The sequence below is a fragment of the Bubalus kerabau genome, chromosome 8 (genome assembly GCF_029407905.1).
Source record: "Bubalus kerabau isolate K-KA32 ecotype Philippines breed swamp buffalo chromosome 8, PCC_UOA_SB_1v2, whole genome shotgun sequence".
NCBI classification, from domain to species: domain Eukaryota; kingdom Metazoa; phylum Chordata; class Mammalia; order Artiodactyla; family Bovidae; genus Bubalus; species Bubalus kerabau.
Window position 1 is genome coordinate 116,137,987 of NC_073631.1, and position 19,400 is coordinate 116,157,386.

The 19,400-nt window shown below is 45.8% G+C and overlaps 2 protein-coding genes across 4 annotated transcripts in view; both read left to right on the forward strand.

Annotated features, from left to right (window-relative positions):
- Nucleotides 1–11,695, forward strand: LOC129659653 (zinc finger protein 862-like). Its single transcript, XM_055591243.1, has 4 exons — nt 1–207; nt 6,653–6,764; nt 8,341–8,445; nt 9,934–11,695. Exons 1-4 carry the CDS (start codon nt 184–186, stop codon nt 10,644–10,646), a joined length of 954 nt encoding a protein of 317 aa, XP_055447218.1. The 5' UTR covers nt 1–183; the 3' UTR covers nt 10,647–11,695.
- Nucleotides 10,495–19,400, forward strand: part of LOC129659652 (zinc finger protein 862-like) — a 20,053-nt gene continuing 11,147 nt past the window's right edge. For 2 of the 3 annotated variants that reach the window (XM_055591241.1, XM_055591242.1), the window contains exon 1: nt 12,114–12,247. The gene's annotated coding sequence lies outside the window, so the exon portion shown is untranslated. Of the gene's footprint in view, nt 10,632–12,113; nt 12,248–19,400 lie in introns of those variants that run through there. The other variant, XM_055591240.1, reaches the window with a different exon arrangement.

Sequence of the window (19,400 nt, forward strand, 5' to 3'; positions counted from 1 at the left end):
CTCTGAGGAGGCACTGCCGGTTCCGGGCCGCGCTCCCTCCCTCTCGGGCGCCCTCCCCACCGGGAATCCGGGTTCTCTCAGGTGGTCGCGGCGGCGGCTGCGGCCTCCTCAGGCCAGGCCGCGGGGGGAGGGGGCGGCCTGACGGCAGTGGCGGGGGCGGCACGGGCCACCGAAAGCGGGGCCATGGAGCCCAGGGAGTCGGGGAAGGTAGGCCTGGAAGGGCCCGGGGGCCGTCACTCCCCTCCCGTCGGTCCCAGGTCTGGGCTCCGGCGAGGCGGGCGCTACAGGCGGAGTCCGCGCAGATGAGCCAGCCTTGCAGGGAAGGACTCGCCCGCTCGCCCGCCTCTTCGTTCGCTCTCCCGGCGAGTCCCGCGCAGCCTTCCGCTCCGTCCCTCCGCGGTTGGCTCAGCCGCGCTTTGCCGAGTGGTCGCCCCGTTGGTGCTGGGTGGGTGACCCGCTTAGTGGAGTAATGCGTAAGGGCTTCCCGTTTTTCCCAACGTTGGCGTTTAAGAGGCCTGTGGTGGTTTAAGGCTTTGAGGCTGGATAAGACACCACTACTGGGAGCCAGGGGAGGGCAGGGTGAGGGCTTGGCCCTGCCTAGATGTCTCTTCCAAGAAAGGGCTGAGAAGCAAAAGACTTGGCATCTAGAATATTTCTTGCCAATTTCTACTTCGTGGAGTATCTGAATATTTCTGAGAAGCATATTCCCATAAATTTTTTTCAGGCTTTGGGCAAGAAGCGGAGTTGTAAGAAAAGGTGGGGAAGAGTGCTTGGAGATAGAGTTAAGTGGGTTTGGCAGGATTGCTAAGAGCTCAGAGTCTGTCAGCAAAGACCAGCGTGGTCGCATGCTCTTGACTTGGAGACCATGGCAGACTTTGGGGACTAAGATCTTTCTAAGATTCTTTGATGCTAGTTCTTGAGGGTTGTTTCTTCTCTGGCCAAAGAGGAATGTCTTCAGCAAACATTTTCGAATGCGGATTGAGTCTCTTTAAAAAAAAAATAAAAAAAAAATTGCTCGTTTAATAAGCCTTTGTGGTCAGGGATTTAAGTTGATGGAGATTCTGGAAGTACAGGATAAATATGAAATGACCACTTTCCTCCAGGAACTCTCCTGCAGTTTTCACCTCAGTAACACGGACAAGCGCGGCAGGGTGGCCCCACAGACGAAAGAGAGAAAGAATCAGGAGGGTATTTTGATGCTGTACTTATTCCTGGGAAGACTGGGAAAGACTTTGAATTACAAAAGAAGTTACTCCTTGCTTAAGCATATTTTCCTTACTCAGCCCTCTCCACAATGCATTTTCCAGATGTAACAACCTATAAACAGTCCAGGACAATAAAGCCCAACAATCTAACCAGAGGAAGATTGAAGATGACCTGCCTGCTAGCCTCATACTTAGCACTTTAGGGCAGCGGTCCGCAGCGTTTTTGGTGCCAGGGACTGGCTATCTGAAGGGCAGTTTTTCCACGGACCAGAGGGGAATAATGTTGGGGGGAGGGTGGTGACTGTTGTGGGAGATGGTTTGAGGATTATTCAAGCACATTGTATTTATTGTGTACTTCTTCTTATTCTTACATCAGCTCCACCTCAGATCATTCAGCATTAGATCCTGAACGTTGGGGGACCCCTGCTTTGCTGTGCTGTGCCATGCTAAGTCACTTTAGTCGTGTCCAACTCTTTGCAACCCTAAGGACTGTAGCCCGCCAGGCTCCTCTGTCCATGGGATTCTCCAGGCAACAACACTGGAGTGGGTTGCCATGCCCTCCTCCAGGGGATCTTCCCAACCCAGGGATCTGACCATTGTCTCTTATGGCTCCTGCATTGGCAGGTGGATTCTTTACCACTAGCACCAACTGGGAGGGCTTTCCTGGGGGCTCAGACGGTAAAGAGTATGCCTGCAGTGCAGGAAACCCAGGTTCGATCCCTGGGTTGGGAAGATACCCTGGAGAAGGAAATGGCAACCCACTCCAGTATTCTTGCCTGGAAAAACCCCGTGGATGGAGGAACCTGGCAGGCTACAGTCCATAGGGTCACAAAGAGTCAGACACGACTGAGCGACTTCGCTCAGGAAGGGGGAAGCCCCAACTCACTCACTCAGGAGTTGGGCAGCCCCCAACTCCTGCTTTAGGGGATACAAAAAACGTAAAGGAAATGGCCCTTGCCCTCAGGTAATATCCGAGGTTTATTTTAAACTGAACCTGATTTTGGACAGGGGAAGCAAAATGTAGTGGGGAAGAAGGGCTATAAACAATTGGCATTGCAAATTGGAATTAGTGATTTGAGGTTGATTTCAAGCGATTCTGTGCATTTGTAGACTTTCTTAGTCTTTAATATGAAAAGAGAGAACTACAAATATTTTGGGAAGTGGAAGAGAAATTTTATGTCCTTTTCAGGAAAGTGAAAGTCACTCAGTCATGTCCGACTCTTTGCACCCCTATGGTCTTCCATGGAATTCTCCAGGCCAGAATACTGGGTAGCCTATCCCTTCTCCAGGGGATCTTCCTGACCAAGGAATCGAACTGGGGTCTCCTGCATTGCAGGCAGATTCTTTACCAGCTGAGCTATGAGGGAAATCCTTTTCAGGCCCAATCACTAATTTAAAACCTTGGGGACTGGAAATTTCATTCTTGATTCTAATCTTGATTGCAGGATATCAAAAGGACACCCTTTCCAGGTGTATGTGTTTTTTTAGCTTGGGGAATGAGAATGTTATTCAAAGATAAAGTGATTACAGAACAAACTAGACATGTAAGATGATATGCAAATGAATGATGATAACTAAGGCCTGAGTAGAATAGCTGTGCTATTCTAAAAGTGAAAGGATTAGTCACTCAGTTGTATCCGACTCTTTGCAGCCGCATGGACTGAAGCCTCCTAGTCTCCTCTGTCCATGGCATTCTCCAGGAAAGAGTACGGGAATGGGTAGCCATTCCCTTCTCCAGGGGATCTTCCCAATCCAGGGATTGAACTGAGTTCTCCTGTGCTGCAGGCAGATTTTTTACTGTCTGAGGCGCCAGGGAAAGTTCCATTCTTTATATCACTCTTTTGGCTCAAAGCTGGAAGACTGGGGGGTCCATGTGAGGTATTATTGATCTATTATTAGAATCTTCCTTTGATGCTATTTTGTGATATTTATTAAGTAAAGGCAGTCTTGGCCTATAGGATTGGGTGTGGGGTGTCTTGCTTGTCACTGCAGAAGAATGGATAGAGGTCAAAGACTTCCCCATCACTCTATACCATTATCCTGTTTCATTTTCTTCCCAGCCCTTATCACTGTATAAAATTCTTACATTTATTTATTTACTCACATGTTTGCTGACTTACTGTCTGCTATATCCCCAGCTAGAATAGTGGAGCAATATATGGCATGTAATAGGTTCTCAGTATTTTTTGAATGAATGACTCAAGATAGCATCTCTGCAGAGGGCTTTCTGCTATAGGTGTGGGTGCTGTGACGAACACCGTGTTCTGTGTCCGCTGGGAGATTTGTTGGTGCTGCCAGATAGGGGTATTTATTGTATATTTGTTTATTGCCTCAACAGCATCTCTGGTTCCTAGTCACCGACCTCTAGCAAACCTCCTTCCCTTCCCCTAGAAGTGATTATTCCTTTCTCATTTGCTCTCTGGACCCAGTTTTGTTGTACTTATATCATAGTTGTCTGTCACCTCCCAAGGGGTTTTATTCTCCTTGATGAATATTGTGTCTTTTATATCTTAGGATCTCCAAGCACACACAGAAACAAATAAAATGTGTGTTCAGTGAACAAATGAATTAAATGCCTATGAAATCCTGTGGTGGTGATGGGAGGAAGGGTGGTGATGGTGAAGGTGGTTATAAAATAAGATAATCAGTGTAGGCTTCCGAGCACCAGGCATCATAAGGGCTTCCTGCTCAGGGGAAGCAGAAGTGCTTCGCTCGGTGGACAGGAAATCCCTTGAGAAAGAGATGGACTGTGAGTAGGAACTTAAGTGGGTTGGTGGAAGTGGGCAGAATCGGGAAATCTGAAGACTGGGTGTGTGGAGGGAAGAAAGGAATAATACAGGGTTGTGATTACAATTATATTCACCTGACCTGACTGCAGTAGAGGTTCCAGGTGGGGCAATGTCTAGAGCTGAGGAAGGGGAGTCAGGCTCAGATCTAGGGAACTTGGTGCTGGGCTCAGAACTCAGCTCTACCTATAGACAGTAGGAATCACTAAAATAGAACATCCAGGGATATTCCTTGCTGTCTGTGTAGGTAAGAAAGTCCTCCTATTCAAGCAGATTTGTGCGTGTGTGTCTGTGTGTAGGTGTGTGTTTTACATTGCGGTCATCACAAGGCTCTTGTGGGAAGATACTTCTTTAGTATCTAAACATTCAGCCCTGGCCGTGTTCTCCGTCCTTGTGGCACTCATAGAGTGATGGGTCCGGTGGCTTTCATTATGCCCACCTGTTCCCTCAGGAAGGCAGGGTGGGTGGAATGAACAGGGAGCCCTGCTTGCCCTTGGTCACACACTCTGACCTGTCCTGGTCGGAACAGTTTGCCCTGTCGCCCTGGTGTGCAGTAGTCCTGGGATCTTCCTTCATTATAATCTTGAGGGTTTTCTACCCACTTCCCCGCATTGGCTCTCCTTAGGCCATAATCTGTGTGTACCTGTTTCCTGTCTGATTGCCTGCTTTTAGTGGAGTCCATCCTGCAGTGTGCTTGCAGCAGTTTTTTGGAATTATAATCATATTTTGCTTTGGAAGACACTCTGAGAGTGAATAGTTATTTAAAACATACACATTGGCAGTACAATTCTATTGTTACTTTTAAAACTGTTCATTCATACATATTCATAGACAAAAGACTGGCAAGTTGCATATCAAATGTCAATACTAATTCTTTTTCATTGGGGAGATTGTGGATGATATTAAAGCATTTTTTTTTGTTTTTGTTTTTTGGCTTTCTGTCTAAATTTTCTGCAGTAAATATTGATTTACAAGAAAAATGCTCAAATTATTTTTAAATACACAAATCAATAGTGACTTATAAGAATTATGTATACTGTTTTTCTCAAGAAGCTTCTTTGCTGAAGTTAGATATTTCATGTACTTAAAATTGGAATATAAAGTTACAGGCAAATTTTAAAAAATATACTATAACTTGCTATAAATGGAAATAGCCATTGGACTATTTGGACTTACCAAATAGTCCCCTCAGTGTTGTCACTTTGAAACGGCCGATACCCCAAGGATGTGATTTCCCAAAATGTTTTTCTTTGGGGGAGGGTTTTTTGTTGTTGTTGAGAATTTTATTTATTAATATTATTTCTTTGAGTAGCTGATAATTGTTGGTGGTACAAAATTTAAAAGGATAACCAGCAACAGATTCTGAGTGTTTTCTGATTATTTCTTTTATAACCACTTGGTTCATGGCTGCAATATCGTACTTCTCTGGGGCTATTGATACTTTTGTTTTTTACAGATTGTTTTCCTCCCTGCCTCACATCCATTTCCTCAGCTCCTTCTCCCCCTGCCCCCACCCCCACACCCCCATCTGTTTTGGACTCTGTCAGGTGTGAAAGAGCCTTTTGCTGTGTCTTGGTAGTCCAGTTGTTTGCTGACTCTAAACAGTGGAAAACCAGAATTCTAACTGGAAGCTCTGACCATGTGGGAAGGAGGCTCTTGCCATCTTGGAGCCTGTGTAAGGGGTCTGGCATTTGTTGGCAAACAGTTTTCCCCCAACTCTTGTTATTTTAGCCTTGCTGCCTTCACTCCCAGGCCAATGGTTCCTGGGGCGGCCAGGCCTGAGTCTCTCTCTAGACAGGCTCAATAAATCCTCTGATTTACTGGTGTAAGTTGGGTTGTTCCTCAGTTTGTCTACTGTTGGGTGAGAATTCAGTTTTCTTGGATCTGCTCAGTTATTACTTTTTCATCTGTTTTTCATTTAGCACAATTATATTGCTATTGTCCCCTTGTTGTGTTGTCCATCCTAGTGGGTGTATCGTTTGGGGTTTTTTCATGGGAGAAGGGTGTCTTTTAAATTCACAGGAGGAAGCAAAATTCAGTGTACTTGTTGAACTTGCCATCTTAATCCAGAACCCCTTGAAACATTTTCTGAATTTCCTTGCCCCTTTCTGGTGGAACCGAGCTCCTTTACAAGCCCCATGGAATGTAGTTCTCAGTTTTAAAGCCTTGCCCATCTTGATCATTGAAACATTCACAGGTATCGTTCTCAGTGACATTTGACTATTTCTAGAAATTGGATACATCTTCCTAAGTGAATATTTACCATGTTCAAGATTTTGCAAAAAGAAGCACTGTTGGTTGTTTCTGACACACTGGCTGAGAAGTAAGGGGTCCTGTGGGACAGCAGGCGAGGAGCGTGCAGGGAGAGGATTGTGAGAGTCCAGAGTCAGCCTTCGTTACAGCACTTTGGTTTCAGGGTGTGGCCCTCCCTCGAAGAAGGGGGTCTCGTTCCCTCTGTGACTTGCACTCAGTGGGGGAGAGCGATGAGGTGCACTCCTGTGTGTAGACTGACGGTGCCCCCTCCTCCAGTCTGATCTGTTTCCAGAGTAGATCCCAGTAGATCCCACCTCTGTTCCCAGGGTGCCCTCAGGTGATTGTGAACACAGCCGTGGAAGACTAAGGAGGAAGTTGGTGCTTACCTCGTGTCATTTTTCCTTCCAGGCTCCTGTGACGTTTGACGACATCACGGTGTACTTGCTTCAGGAGGAGTGGGTGCTGCTGAGTCAGCAGCAGAAGGACATCTGTGGTTCTGACAAGCTGGTGGCACCTCTGGGTATGGCTCCTGTTCACTTCCCCACAGCATTCCCAACCATGTCTGACTGTGACATGCTTGCGAATTGTCTGGAATCTGACCATTTATCCCCCAGCATCTTGACACTGTTTATCCACTCAGTCCTCTATCTGTCTTAACTGCCTGTGGATTCACACATCATGCTTTCTCTTCTCCACTTAAACTGGCCGAGAGAAGTGGGGGAATTTGATGTGCCAGGGCTAGACCTGGATGCCTCAGCATTTCCCAGGGCGCCGGGGGCAGGGAGAGCCCCACCTGTGGACTGTGCTGCTGGAAGGTGGGTTTTGTTTCAGTGCCCAGAGGACACTGGAGGTGGTGGGCAGTGGTGGAAGAAGCCTCAGATCTGCAGCGTGGAAATCTGGTCTCAGTGCCGTCTCCGCCGCAAGGCCTGGCCAAGCCCATTAGCCTTTTTGAGACTTGGTGTCTTTCTTCACAAGCTTTCCTTTTTCACAGGCTTGTTGTAGTGGTTTAATGAAATGAAACAACTTAAAAATTTGTGCCCAAGTAGATAGTTTTCATCTTTTTTATTTTCTGAATGTCCTTTCTCTCCTCTGTGGATAGACTTCTGGTACCATGGACAGAGGTGATTGTAGTTCATTGTGTGTATGTGCATATATATTCTTCTGATTTCAATTTGATGACCATCACCATGCATTTCTTTACTTCTTTTCATCTTGGCCCTTGTCTAAGGTTTATGGGGCCAACAGTCTCAGCTCTCTTTGAATGGAGGGGTTGCGTTCTTTGTGTCTACTAAAAAGTTTGAAAACTGATGATTCTTTTAAACGAGAAGTTGCAAAGTAGCACTGGGCCAGATTTGGCCTACACCTTTTCTCTCTCTTTTTTTTTTTTTTTGGTTTGACTTCTTTAAAATGCTTAAATAAGGGGCTTTCCTGGGGGCTCAGTGGTAAAGAAACTGCCTGCCAATGCAGGGGGCACAGATTTGATCACTGATCCAGGAAGATCCCACATACCTCAGAGCAACTAAGCCCATGCACCACAAGTATTCAGTCTGCGCTCTAGAGCCAAGAAACAGCAACTACCAGAGCCCACCCACCCTAGAGCCTGTGCTCCGCAGCAAGAGAGGCCCCTGCTACGAGAAGCCTACACACCGTTAACTCAACAGTAGCCCCTGCTTTCTGCAACTAAAAAGAAAGCCCATGCAGCAAAGAAAACCTAGCACAGCCAAAAATAAATCAATAAAATTATATATTTAAAAAAGTACTTAAATTAGTTGTCAGTATTTAGCCATGGAGGGGAACACATAGAAATAGGATTTCTGGCTTCTCTTGAAAACTGGGATGGTCTGGCCGTGCTGACCCTGCATTTAACTGATGGCCTCTCCTGAATTTGAGCAGCTGCCCCTACCTGGCCTCAGATCCACAGCCTCCCCTGCTTCCCCCTCCTTCCCCCACCCCCGCACTTGGTTTCCTCAGATTATTGTCTGGTCCCCCCAGCATTTGAGTTTGAGCTTCTGTTCTGAACCAATAGTTTTCATAACCTTTTTAATCTGTGTGACCTGGATTCGACCTCATAGTGCTTTTCTCTGTTCCTGACTCAGGATCAACTATTGCCAGCCCGGAGCTGTTCTATAAATTTGAGCAAGGGCCAGAACCGTGGCTCGCCAGTGTCCAAGGTCAGAGGAGTCACTTGAGCCCCAACCCAGGTGAGCATAGACCTGCCCCGGGAGGAGGGGTGCTTTGCTGGAGGGAGGGAGCAGGAAGCTGGGCCCCAGGCCTCTGGCCTCGTCCTCTACTTCTCCCTGTGCACCAGTTATACACGAGAACGCTGCTCCTCCCCCAGCAGTCACTTGATCTAAGACATGCACACCTCGTTCTCCGTGCTCTCATCTCTCTATAGTGCATTTCTACCTGAGAGTAGATGTTTCTGTATAACCATATAGTCTAAGTTCCGTGAAGACATGACTTAGTCTCATTTACCACTGTAGTCCCAATGCCAGGAAAGATGCCTGACAAGCAGTTGCTCAGTAGTTGAATGTGGAATGAACGGGTAAATGAATGGATAGCTGCTAACTCATGGGGATTGATGTTTGCTTTCCTCCTTGGATAAGCCTGTCCTCTTCAGGGACTGGCTTGGCCAGAGCCAGGCCAGATGGCATCTATCACCCTGTCTGACAGCATTAACCCAGCCCTTCCTACCGCAGAAAGGGGAGGTGGAGCTACTTCCTCCAGGAATGGAATCAGGGAAGATTGCTCTCCCTTGTGGCCTGTCTCAGATGGACCACACAGAGCCCTAGACTTCACAGACACCGACTTGTTTTGGTTTGTGTTTGCTGTGTTTAGCTCTTAACTTTGGACCTATTGAGTCTATTAGTAGATTTGTGCTTCCGGGATTGGTAATGGACCATTTTGTGGTCCAGTGGCCTGGAGCAAATGCTGTCAAGTCCTTGCCTGCTGGGCATCTGAACTTGTTGGTGCATGAGAGCAGTTAGAGGTGTCTAAGCTGCATTTCAACTAAGGCGTGAATAAAGAAACTTCTGGTTTAGCTTAAAGAAGAAAAATCTTAGTGAGGTCCTGGGAGTTTTCACCTCTCAGAAGGGATGTGGTGTGAGAGAGGGCTGAAGTAGCCCTCCCAGGGGGTAGGTGCTCCAGGATGGATGCAGCTCAAGGAGAACTCGCTGGGGGCCAAAATTGTCTGCCCAGTAGGGGGGTGGGGGGCGTTCTCTCACTCTGAAGATACATGAGCCAAGTGCAGATGCCTGTCTGGCAAGGGTATCAAAGAGGGGGATTCCTGCTAAGTGTGGAGTGGTGGTGTTTGCTTCAATTACCTCTTTAACCCTACATTCTCTGAGTTCAGTGTTCAGTCTCTAGTAAATAAGTCTGCTCTCCTGAAGGCTGTGCCACTGTCTTAGGCTGCACAGGGCAAATTGTGGAGCTCTCTTTTTGACCAGGTGTATCTGTCCTTTATATTAGGGAAAAAAAGGAACTTTTTCTTAAAGTCCATTTGTTTCTTTGGGGTTAGGCAAAGTGAGCCTGGGGGGCTGGGGGCCGGAGAGAAGAGAACAGGGACACAGTGGGTCACTTTGTGGCTATGGTTCCAGCTTTCATAGAACGTGGATCTGAGCACCTCTGAGTTGCAGTGACTCAACCTGTAGGATTTCAAAGAAAATTCCACCTGTCTCTTTTCTCTATAGGAAAAACCAAGATGGGCTTCATGGAGGAAATGGACATGCAGAGCCCATCCAGAGAAGCTGGACTCTACCTGCCTCCTCAGAAGGAAGCCTGTCTGTCCCACTTCAGCTCAGAGAGAGGCAGCCTCCAGGGAGATTGTGCAGGAAGAAGCAGCAAACCCTCCAAACCCCGATCCATCCAGAAGTCGTGGTTTGCGCAGTTCCCGTGGTTGGTCATGAATGAGGAGCAGACGGCTCTCTTTTGCTGTGCTTGCCGGGAATACCCATCTGTCAGGGACAAGCGGTCAAGATTAATAGAAGGTTATACCGGACCATTCAAGGTGGAGACTCTCAAATACCACTCCAAGAGCAAGGCCCACGTGTTCTGTGTCAAGGCCTTGGCGGCACGGGACCCCCTCTGGGCAGCCCGTTTCCAGAGCACCCAGGAGGTGTCTGGTGATGTACTGGCCAGCCAGGGGCCCTTCTTCCCTGCAGATTATCCCATATTTTACCCCCCAGGGCCTCTGGGGGCCTGTGATAACGTGGCCCAGCTCCTGCCCAGCTCGAGAGCTGCCCTGGGGGACCCTGGAGGGAATGGAGCAATTCCTGCATTGTACCTGGATCACATCCCTGATTTCAGGCAAACAGAAATCGTTGATGACATCCGCAGTTCCTCAGATGATAACATTTTATGTAATGACTCTGCTGAACCCTGTGGCCAGGTAATATGTTTATAATGATGGCTCAAGGGGGAGGATTCCGTGCTGACAACAATGTATATTGCATGATGATGGTGGAACAATTCCATTAGCCACAGCTGCTGCTAACATTATCACGTTACCATAAGCTGCCATGCTTCAGCTGTGCCAGGTCTTATTTTAAGTGCTTTACGTGTATCAGCTCCTTTACTGACCACAATAGCCCTACTACTATTATCTCCTTTTGGCAGATAACAAAACATATTAGTGGGGCCAAATACTCTAACTTCTGACATTAAGAGAACAGCTACATTCAGAAAAGCCATCTTTATCCAGAATCTAAAATGACCACAGAACTCCGGAAATAACCCACAACCATAAAAACAGCCACAGAGCTCTTAAATAATCAATGTAAAAGATATGTTTCAGCTTTAACTTTGGACTCATGTTTCTTCAGACTTTGTGTAATGTGTTTTTAATGCTGCACTGAAGGGGGTGGAGCAAGCGTAGTTAAACTCACTTTGTTGGGCAAGAGCTAAGATGTAGCCAGAGAACAAGGGCTCGTGGTGCTGCCCTCCCGCTGAGCCCCTGGCCGCCAGCCCAGGGCTCTCCTCCCAGTCCTGCTGCACTGATGGGACCCCCAGACTCCACTTCTCACCTCAGGCCTGTTTATCAAATGCAATGGGTTTAGTTTCTGATTCTTTGGAAAATTGCCCTGCAGGGAAGCTGTGTTAATTGAGGTCTCTGAGTAACCAGATCCATCCCCCTTTCTCAACTCCCCTCCACCCATATAAGCGGGGTTTTACTACAAGTCATTTTGAGCAGCCCCTTCTAGTATTCTGTTGAGAAGAGCTCAGACGTTCCTTATTCCTAACATTGTAGGTAAAATTAGTAAGTTCGGATTTTTATGGAATCCAGAAAAGGGACAAAGCTCATTTCCCTTCATGTTCCTTCAGTGTTTAGGATTAGAAGATGATAAACAGGTCTAACCTTTTATAGCCTGAATTCCTTTAGCAGTAAAGTGTGCGTTAACCTAGTCACTGAACAGGAGCATCTTTACTTGTTGTTTTTCTGCTCTTTCCATCCTGATGGGGAACCTCAGCAGCGGCTCAGAGGCAGCGGCCGAGGCAGCGGCCACCTTTGCAACGGTAGATGAGTAGAAGGTGCTCTCGAGGACGGGTGCAGCCACGAGGCTCTGCGAGACCCTCTTCCTCAGTGCCCTGTCCTTTCCTTCCCAGAGAGAAGAGGAAGGGTCTTCCCTTCCTTCTAGGATCAAGGTGAGGTTTGTGTAGTTGTTACCTACCGACTCTGGGCCACACATGTTTGCTCCTTTGACTTTGGTGGACAGCTGAATTCTTCAGAGAGCGTCTGGGCCTCTTGGCAGGCTTCCCAAGAGAAACAGGCCGTGAGCAGGATCCCCAGAGCATCATGCTGGGTGTCTGACGTGAGAGGAGTACTGAGTGCCTGCTACTCTTTGTTGCAGGGTCCTTCTGAGGAGGGGCTGTTGGAGGAGCTCCCGGTGGTGTTTGAGGATGTGGCGGTGTATTTCACCCGGGAGGAGTGGGGCGCGCTAGACAAGTGGCAGAAGGAGCTGTACAGAGACGTGATGCAGATGAACTATGAGCTGTTGGCGTCCCTGGGTAAAGATCCGAGAAGCCCCCTGTCTGTGCCATCACTGGATATGGGGACCCACGAGGGTGGCTCCGTTTGTCCTTGTCGTCCCCTTCCTGCCCTCTCCCTGCATGTAGGCAGAGAGCGATTAGATCTTTGCGTCTCAGAACTCTCCCTGCCTCGGGGTGCTGTGCTCTTTCTCCTCTTCATCCACCCGTCGTCATCCATCTTCCACCAAACACCTATTGAGTGCCTACAGTGTGCCGGCTGAATGGGCACAAGTCAGGGCTCTGCTTCCAAGAGACAAGCAGGTGTGGGAGAGACAGGCACTTTAATAAGAAACTGGAAAATAACACAAGCTTTGTAAAAGAGGTTCAGGAAGCACCCTGGGGCTGCTGCAGACAGTGGCTTAATGTGGCCAGGCATCCGAGGGATGGGTAAGGACAGGCTTTACAGAGAATGAAGTGCTTTAATTGCGCTGAAAACCAGGTGCAGGAGGAGGACAGGCTTCCAGACATGACAGAGCTGGGGACGGCGGGAGTGGAGGCAGGGAGGCAAGAAAGAGTGTCCGGCTGGACTCCTGGATTCCCACCTCTGCTTTGAGCCAGCGCTGCTTCATCCTGGGGCCAGCGGGGTGGGCAGGGCCGGCCCGGGTGTCCCTGGGCTATAGGCCCCGGAGCACGATCCGCACGCACTGCTGCCACCTTCCCGGAGCAGCCTGCTCTCTTGCATCTGCTCCTTGTTCTTCTCTTTGCCTCCTTTATCCATCAGGCAGCCCAGATCTTCACATGGCACGAAAAAGACAACTCTTCATCTTAAACGCTGTTGTTATTATTACTAGCCTATATTGTAACAAAAGCCTTGCAGAACAGGCTGCTGTACCTAACTTAGGAATTCCACCAGCGACCTGGGTCATGACTTCTACAGAATAAGGAATCCGAGTATTTGTGGCTTACCTGGTGTCACGTCCCCGGCTCACAACACCCTTTCCTGGGCACATGAGTATTTTCTGTACATCCTTGACCAATATACAACTTCTTATCATTGTTCACAGTTTTAAATGGCTCCTCAAATGTTGAGAAAGGATGTGAAAAATTGTTTCTTTCATGAGGACAGAGGTATTGTACTCGTGTCCTGGGCCAAGGCCTTTGAAGCACACCTTCAAAGAACATTACTACCATCCACAGTGTCTGAGAGAGCCAGTGAGCGAGGGGGAGAAAGAAACCAATCTCACAGGAAGTTGGTTTTTCCTTTGAAGGAATGAGCAGCAGTGGTGCCCTCTGCCCTCTGGGCCCCTGCGGAAAGTCATGGGGAAGACGGGGGTGACCGGTGGTACAGCAGTGTGTTTCCCATGGCATGGGCCTGACTTGGATTGTTGAGCTGGACCATGTCATCTAAGCATTTTTTATCCTTTTCTTTTTAACTTCTATATGTTCGGAAGTGGGGAAATCTTCAGTAAGTAGGCCTCTCCTCCGGGAGAACTGAGGTGCAGAAAGGGGTTACTGCCCTGGGGTGAGGCTGGGGTTGGCTCGGGTCAGCCCAGCTCAGGTCCTGGGTCTCTGTGGTCCGGTGGGCCTCAGGCTGCATCGCAGCACATTTGCGCTGTCGATTTCCTTGTGCTCTTTTCATTCGAGGAAACCCAGCTAGTTCTTTAGTTTCTCTTATTAGGACTTACAACTAGTAGATTTGTTCTTTTAGATTTTATTATTATGGTACCTGTTTTTTAAAAAGACAGTCTCAATTTGATGCAGTCAGATTTAATGTTAATCTGGCAGTTGTGCAGCAGTTAAACTGTTGTTGACTAAAGCTTTTCAGCTGGTAGTTTCCAGGTCAGGTTCAGCCTCCATGGCCCCACCAGTTGTCTTATCAATAGGACTGAACTTGTAGAGGACAGTCACTTTGATTATGGAGAAAAGAAGAGGTTTGTGCTTTGATTTTAGTGCTTTCCTCTGCCAACCTTTACTTTTGTGGACTTGCTCATTTAGAACTGTTTATCACTATGTAGAGTTCCAGCTGTTCTTTTATTTCAGTATTTTAAATTCTGGTTTCAAACTTTGGCCATATTTGGTGATATCTCTTGCTCCCCCCACCCCCCAAAAAAGAAAATTCAGTTACATTTCACTGTTAAGAAATTAATAGTTGTCATTACAGAAACAGACAAGCCAGTACAGGCACTATGTGGTAACCCTTGTTTTTACTAGTAAAGGTGTCATCGTATGCAGAGTAGCAGGTCACTCACTTCAGGTGTGCAGTGCCTTTTCTACAGGTGAGCTCATCAGCAACAGCTGGACCTCACAGCTGGGAGAAGAAGTCAGGTCACCAAGTGGAAAGAAAACTGAGTGGGAGAGCCCTCGGTGACATGAGCGGGAGTTAGAGTGGCTTATGTGTTGTTTGGGAGGCTAGCTGCTGCACGGTGGGCCGTATCTGGCCTCCCGGTGGGGCCCTGCTGAGCTAGAGAGAAAGAAGCAGTGCCAGGAGCCAGAGGGGCCATCTCCAAACCGGTGCGGGAGCCAGCCTGCCAACCCTGGGGTCAGAGTAGCCTGAAAGGGTCAGAATCTGTCTTTGCAAGCCAGGCCATTTTTCTGGACTTCGTGTGTGTGTGTGTGTGTGTGTGTATCAACATGCACATGCGTGCATGTGCTGTATTTATATCTCTTCAGTCACTTTTCCATTATTAAGACATGGAGAATCTGTTTGCAAATTCCCTCTGTTTCACTTGTTCTGAAGAGAACAAAAAGAAAAGGTTTTTTAGCACCATTTCAGCCATAGTTTCAAAGAGCTGTGCCTGGGGTTCAGCACTTATGGGGCCACTGCTGCGAGCAGTCAGAGGTGACCGATCCTCAAGGGAGCGTAACTGAGGCAAACATTTTCAGGGATATTCAGTCTCATGTACGATTTCAGTTAGTCTTTAAAAATACTTCTTCATAATTATGTTTTTTAAAGACCTTTATTTATCTGATTTTTTGGCTGTGCTGGGTCTTTGTTGTGGCGGGTGGGCTTTGCCTTGTGGTAACTTCTCATTGTGGAGCACAGCCTCTAGGCACGCAGGCTCAGTAGTCGTGGCTCACCGACTTAGTTGCTCTTCAGCATGTGGAATCTTCCTGGACCAGGGATCGAACCCGGGTCCCCTGTATTGCAAGGCGGATCCTTAACCACTGGACCACCAAGGAGGCCCAATAATTATATATTTTTTTAATCGAAATAATTCTCATATAACAAAAAAATGACAGTTCCTGTCCCACCATTCTCTATCACCAAAAATTTTTAGCTGTTTTTTCCAGTAACTGGTTTCATTATGCCTAAGAAACACACATATATAGATATTGTTTTTAAAAGCACAAACTTCAGCAGGATGCATTTCTAAAACAGCTTCATTCTTTTCCATCACCACTTGCTTGGGTCACCTCTTTGGGGATTTTCTTTTTTACCCTTTGCATTGTTAAAAGAAAATTCAGAGAGCTTTCCTGATAGGAATATTTTATTGAGGAAGTTCATGAACTGGGAGACTTCACACCCAAAGTGGTTAAAAGTTTGGCTCTCAGCAGGTAATGCTCGGTTTATAAAATGTGAATTAAGGAGTATTTTTTTTATTGTGATTATATTCTCTCTAGGGTAGTAGCACTGTTTACTTTTTCTTGTGTGTAGCTAATTGTCTTAGAAGCTGTATAGTCACTCTGACATGAAAGAAACTTAAATCTTGTTTAAAACCAGAGTCAGCATTTTGAGGAAATTAGGACAGTTTAAGATTTGGTTATGTGGTTATGAGTGTTTGGTCCAGGGGTTTATTCAAAAGGTGGCCTCTGGGACTTCCCTGGTGGTCTAGTGGTTAAGACTCTGCCCTACCACTGCAGGGGGCATGGGTTCAATCCCTGGTCAGGGAACTAAGATCCCGCATGCTGAGGCCAAAAATAAAAGCAAATTGTGGTCTCCATTTTGGCTTTTTTATAGGGTGAAACCTTGAGTGGGGCCCATGACTTGTCACACTCAGGTAACAGGTAGGCCTCCAATCACTTTTTAGTCACATTTGTGCTTTCTAATTTTAATTAATAAAATGACCAATACTGTACTCTTCAAAACTGTCCTGATTAGGAGGAGAACTCTGGGAAGAGCACCAAGAATCTGTTTCCTTACCTGGACAACAGTTGCACTGGTAGAATCTGTCTCGTGTAGCTATTTTGGAACTCTGAAATCTGTCAGAGGCTTTCAGCTTACAGGGGAAGAGCTGGAAAGTAAATTGTGGTTAAGTTTGGTCAATTTCAGCTCTTAGCACAGTAGCAGCTGCCCTTCTCTCTCTCCTATCACAGCAAGCAGCTGTACTGCATGACTAGAGCAGGTTGCACAGAGTTGGCAGGAATTGGGGTGGGCCAAAAGGGCACTGTCCTCTAAATATCAGTCAGGGGTCAGTGCTCTGATCACCGACTGCTGCTTCTCATTACAGAGGTGCAGACCAAGAAGTAAGCGGCCAGTGTTGTATACCTCCCCTATTGCTGCAGATTCTTCCCCCTTTTCTTTTTCTCTTTCTCCTTTTTTTGGAAACCAGACATTAGAGACTAGGACATTCAAAACCATATAGGAGGAAAACTAAGACAGTGATTTTGCATGACTTAGGGAAGGACTTGAAAAGACCTGAGAAGACTTTAAGTTTACACCTCAGGCTGATATTTGGCACAGAGATAGCCTATAATGATTAAAAAATTAAAAAAATAATAATAATGGTAACCCAAATCAATAAAAACAGCAAACCTTGGGTACAGGGGAGAATCTTGATTTCCAGAGTTACCACATTATTAGATTCAAATGTCCAGTGTTCAACAAAAAAATCACAAGGCACACAAAGAAATAGGACAGTACGACCCATTCAGAGGAAAAAATTAAACAAAAACTGTCCCTGAAAAAGACCTGATGGCAGGTATACTAAATAAATACTTTAAAACAACGGTCTTAAACATGCTCAGAGAACTTTAGGGAGATGTGGAGAAAGTCAGGACAGAAATGTATGGATAAAATGGAAATATCAATAGAGAGAAAACCAAAGAAGTATCCAGAAAGAAGATTGAGAGCTGAAAACTAGAACTGAAATGAAAAATTAACTAGAGGAATACAAAAACAGATTTGAGCAGGGAAAATAAAGAATCGGCAAGCTTGAGGATAGGACAATGGAAATTATGGAGCCCCTGAGACAAAAAAAGCCAAAGAAAAATGAACAGAGCCCAAGGGACATGTAGGAAACCATCAAGTGGACCAACATGCACATTGTTGGAGTCCCAGAAGGAAAAGAGAGAGAGAAAAGGAAAGAAAGAATGACTAAAATCTCCTCAGATTTGATCAGAGACATGGTGGCTCACACTGTAAAGAATCGGCCCGCAGGGTGGGAGACCTGGGTTCGATCCTTGGGTCAGGAAGATCCCCTGAAGAAGGGAATGGCAACCCACTCCAGTATCCTTGCCTGGAGAATCCCATGGACAGAGGGGCCTAGTGGGCTACTGTTCGTGGGGTTGCAAAGAGTTGTACAGGACTGAGTAACCTACACTTTCACTTTCACTTCATGAATACAAATATCCAAGAAGCTCAGTAGACTTCAGGTAAGATGAACTCATACCCACACTGAGACACACTGTAGTCAAACTTTCAAAAACAAAGAGAACGTTGAAAGCAGCAAGAGAGAAGTGAATCATCTCATACAAGGGACCTCAATAAGATTATAAACAGATTTAACTTCCAGAGGCCAGAAGGCAGTGGGCAGATATATTCAAAGTGCTAAATGAAAAAAAAAAGTCAACCGAGTCCCATATCTGGCAAAACTATCCTTCAAAAGTCAGGGTGGAATTAAGAGATGTCAAGCTAAACAAAAATTGAGGGCTCTCCTTACCACTAGATGTTCCTTGCAAGTAACACTCAGGGAGGTGTGCAAGGTGAAAGGAAGGGACACTAGACAGTAACTTGAAGGCTTATGGAGAAATGAAGGTCTCAATCAAGGTAAATACACGGGCAGTTACAAAAGCTGCTGTTATCATAACAATGGTTGGTAACTGGACCTTTTGTTTCCTGCATGATTTGAGAGACTGGTACATTTAAAGGAAAAAAAAAAAAACAATTATTAATCTATAAGCTAGTATTTTCTAATTTTTGTAATTCCATATCTTATTTTCTACATAATTTAATACATTTAAAAGAATTACTAGTTTATGTTTTGGGACACATGTATATAAAGATGTAATTTTGTGACATCAGTGATGGAAAGTTGTAAAGGAGCAGTTTTTGTATACTATTGAAGTTAAGCTAAATTGAAATTAAGAGTGTTGGTACTTTAGGATGTTAAATGTAATTGCCATGTTTGTTGTTGTTGTATAGTCACTAAGTCATGTCTGGCTCTGTGATCCCATGGACTGTGGCCTGCTAGGCTCCTCTGCCTGTGGGATTTTCCCTGCAGGAATACTGGAGTAGGTTACCATCTTCTCCTCCAGGGGATTGTCCCTACCCAGGGATTGAATCCATTTCTTTTGCATTGGCAGGCTGATTCTTTACCACTGAGCCACCTGGGAATTCCTAAATGTAGTTCCCATGTAACCAGAAAGAAAATAGCTATAGAATATACACAAAAGGGAATTAGAAAGGAATTTAAACGTTTTCACTACAAAAATAAACTAAACACAAAAGAAGACAGTGATGATGGAAATGAAGGGCAAAAGCCTAAGGCATATGGAAAACAAATAGCAAAATGACAGTCATAAGTCCCTTCTTATCAGTAATTACTTTAATTGTAAATGGGTTAAACACTCCAATCAAAAAACATTGTAGAACAGATGAAAACACATGATCCAACTATTTGCTGTCCATAGGAAACTAATTTTGTACCCAAAGACACAAATAGATTAAAAGTGAAAGCATGGAAAACAATATTCCATGCAAATAGTAATCAAAAGAGAACAAGAGTTGGCTATACAAGTATCAGAAAAAATAGACTTTAAATCAAAAAAATGTATAAGAGACACAGATATTATATATTTATAAAAGTTTCAATATAGAAAGAAGATATAAAATTATATATATAAACCTAATGACAGACTCTCAAAATTTGTGAAGCAAAAATTGCTAGAGTTGAAGGAAGTAAACAGTTCTATGATAATAGTTACAGACTTCAGTATCCCAGTCACAATAATGAGTAGAAAAACCAAAGAGAAG

What these genes read in the sequence shown, in the direction of transcription:
- LOC129659653 (XM_055591243.1), top strand. Translation starts at nt 184, where the DNA reads ATGGAGCCCAGGGAGTCGGGGAAG. An exon ending in AGCCCAGGGAGTCGGGGAAG is followed by an intron (nt 208 to 6,652) that starts GTAGGCCTGGAA and finishes TTTTCCTTCCAG; the next exon opens with GCTCCTGTGACGTTTGACGA. An exon ending in CAAGCTGGTGGCACCTCTGG is followed by an intron (nt 6,765 to 8,340) that starts GTATGGCTCCTG and finishes TTCCTGACTCAG; the next exon opens with GATCAACTATTGCCAGCCCG.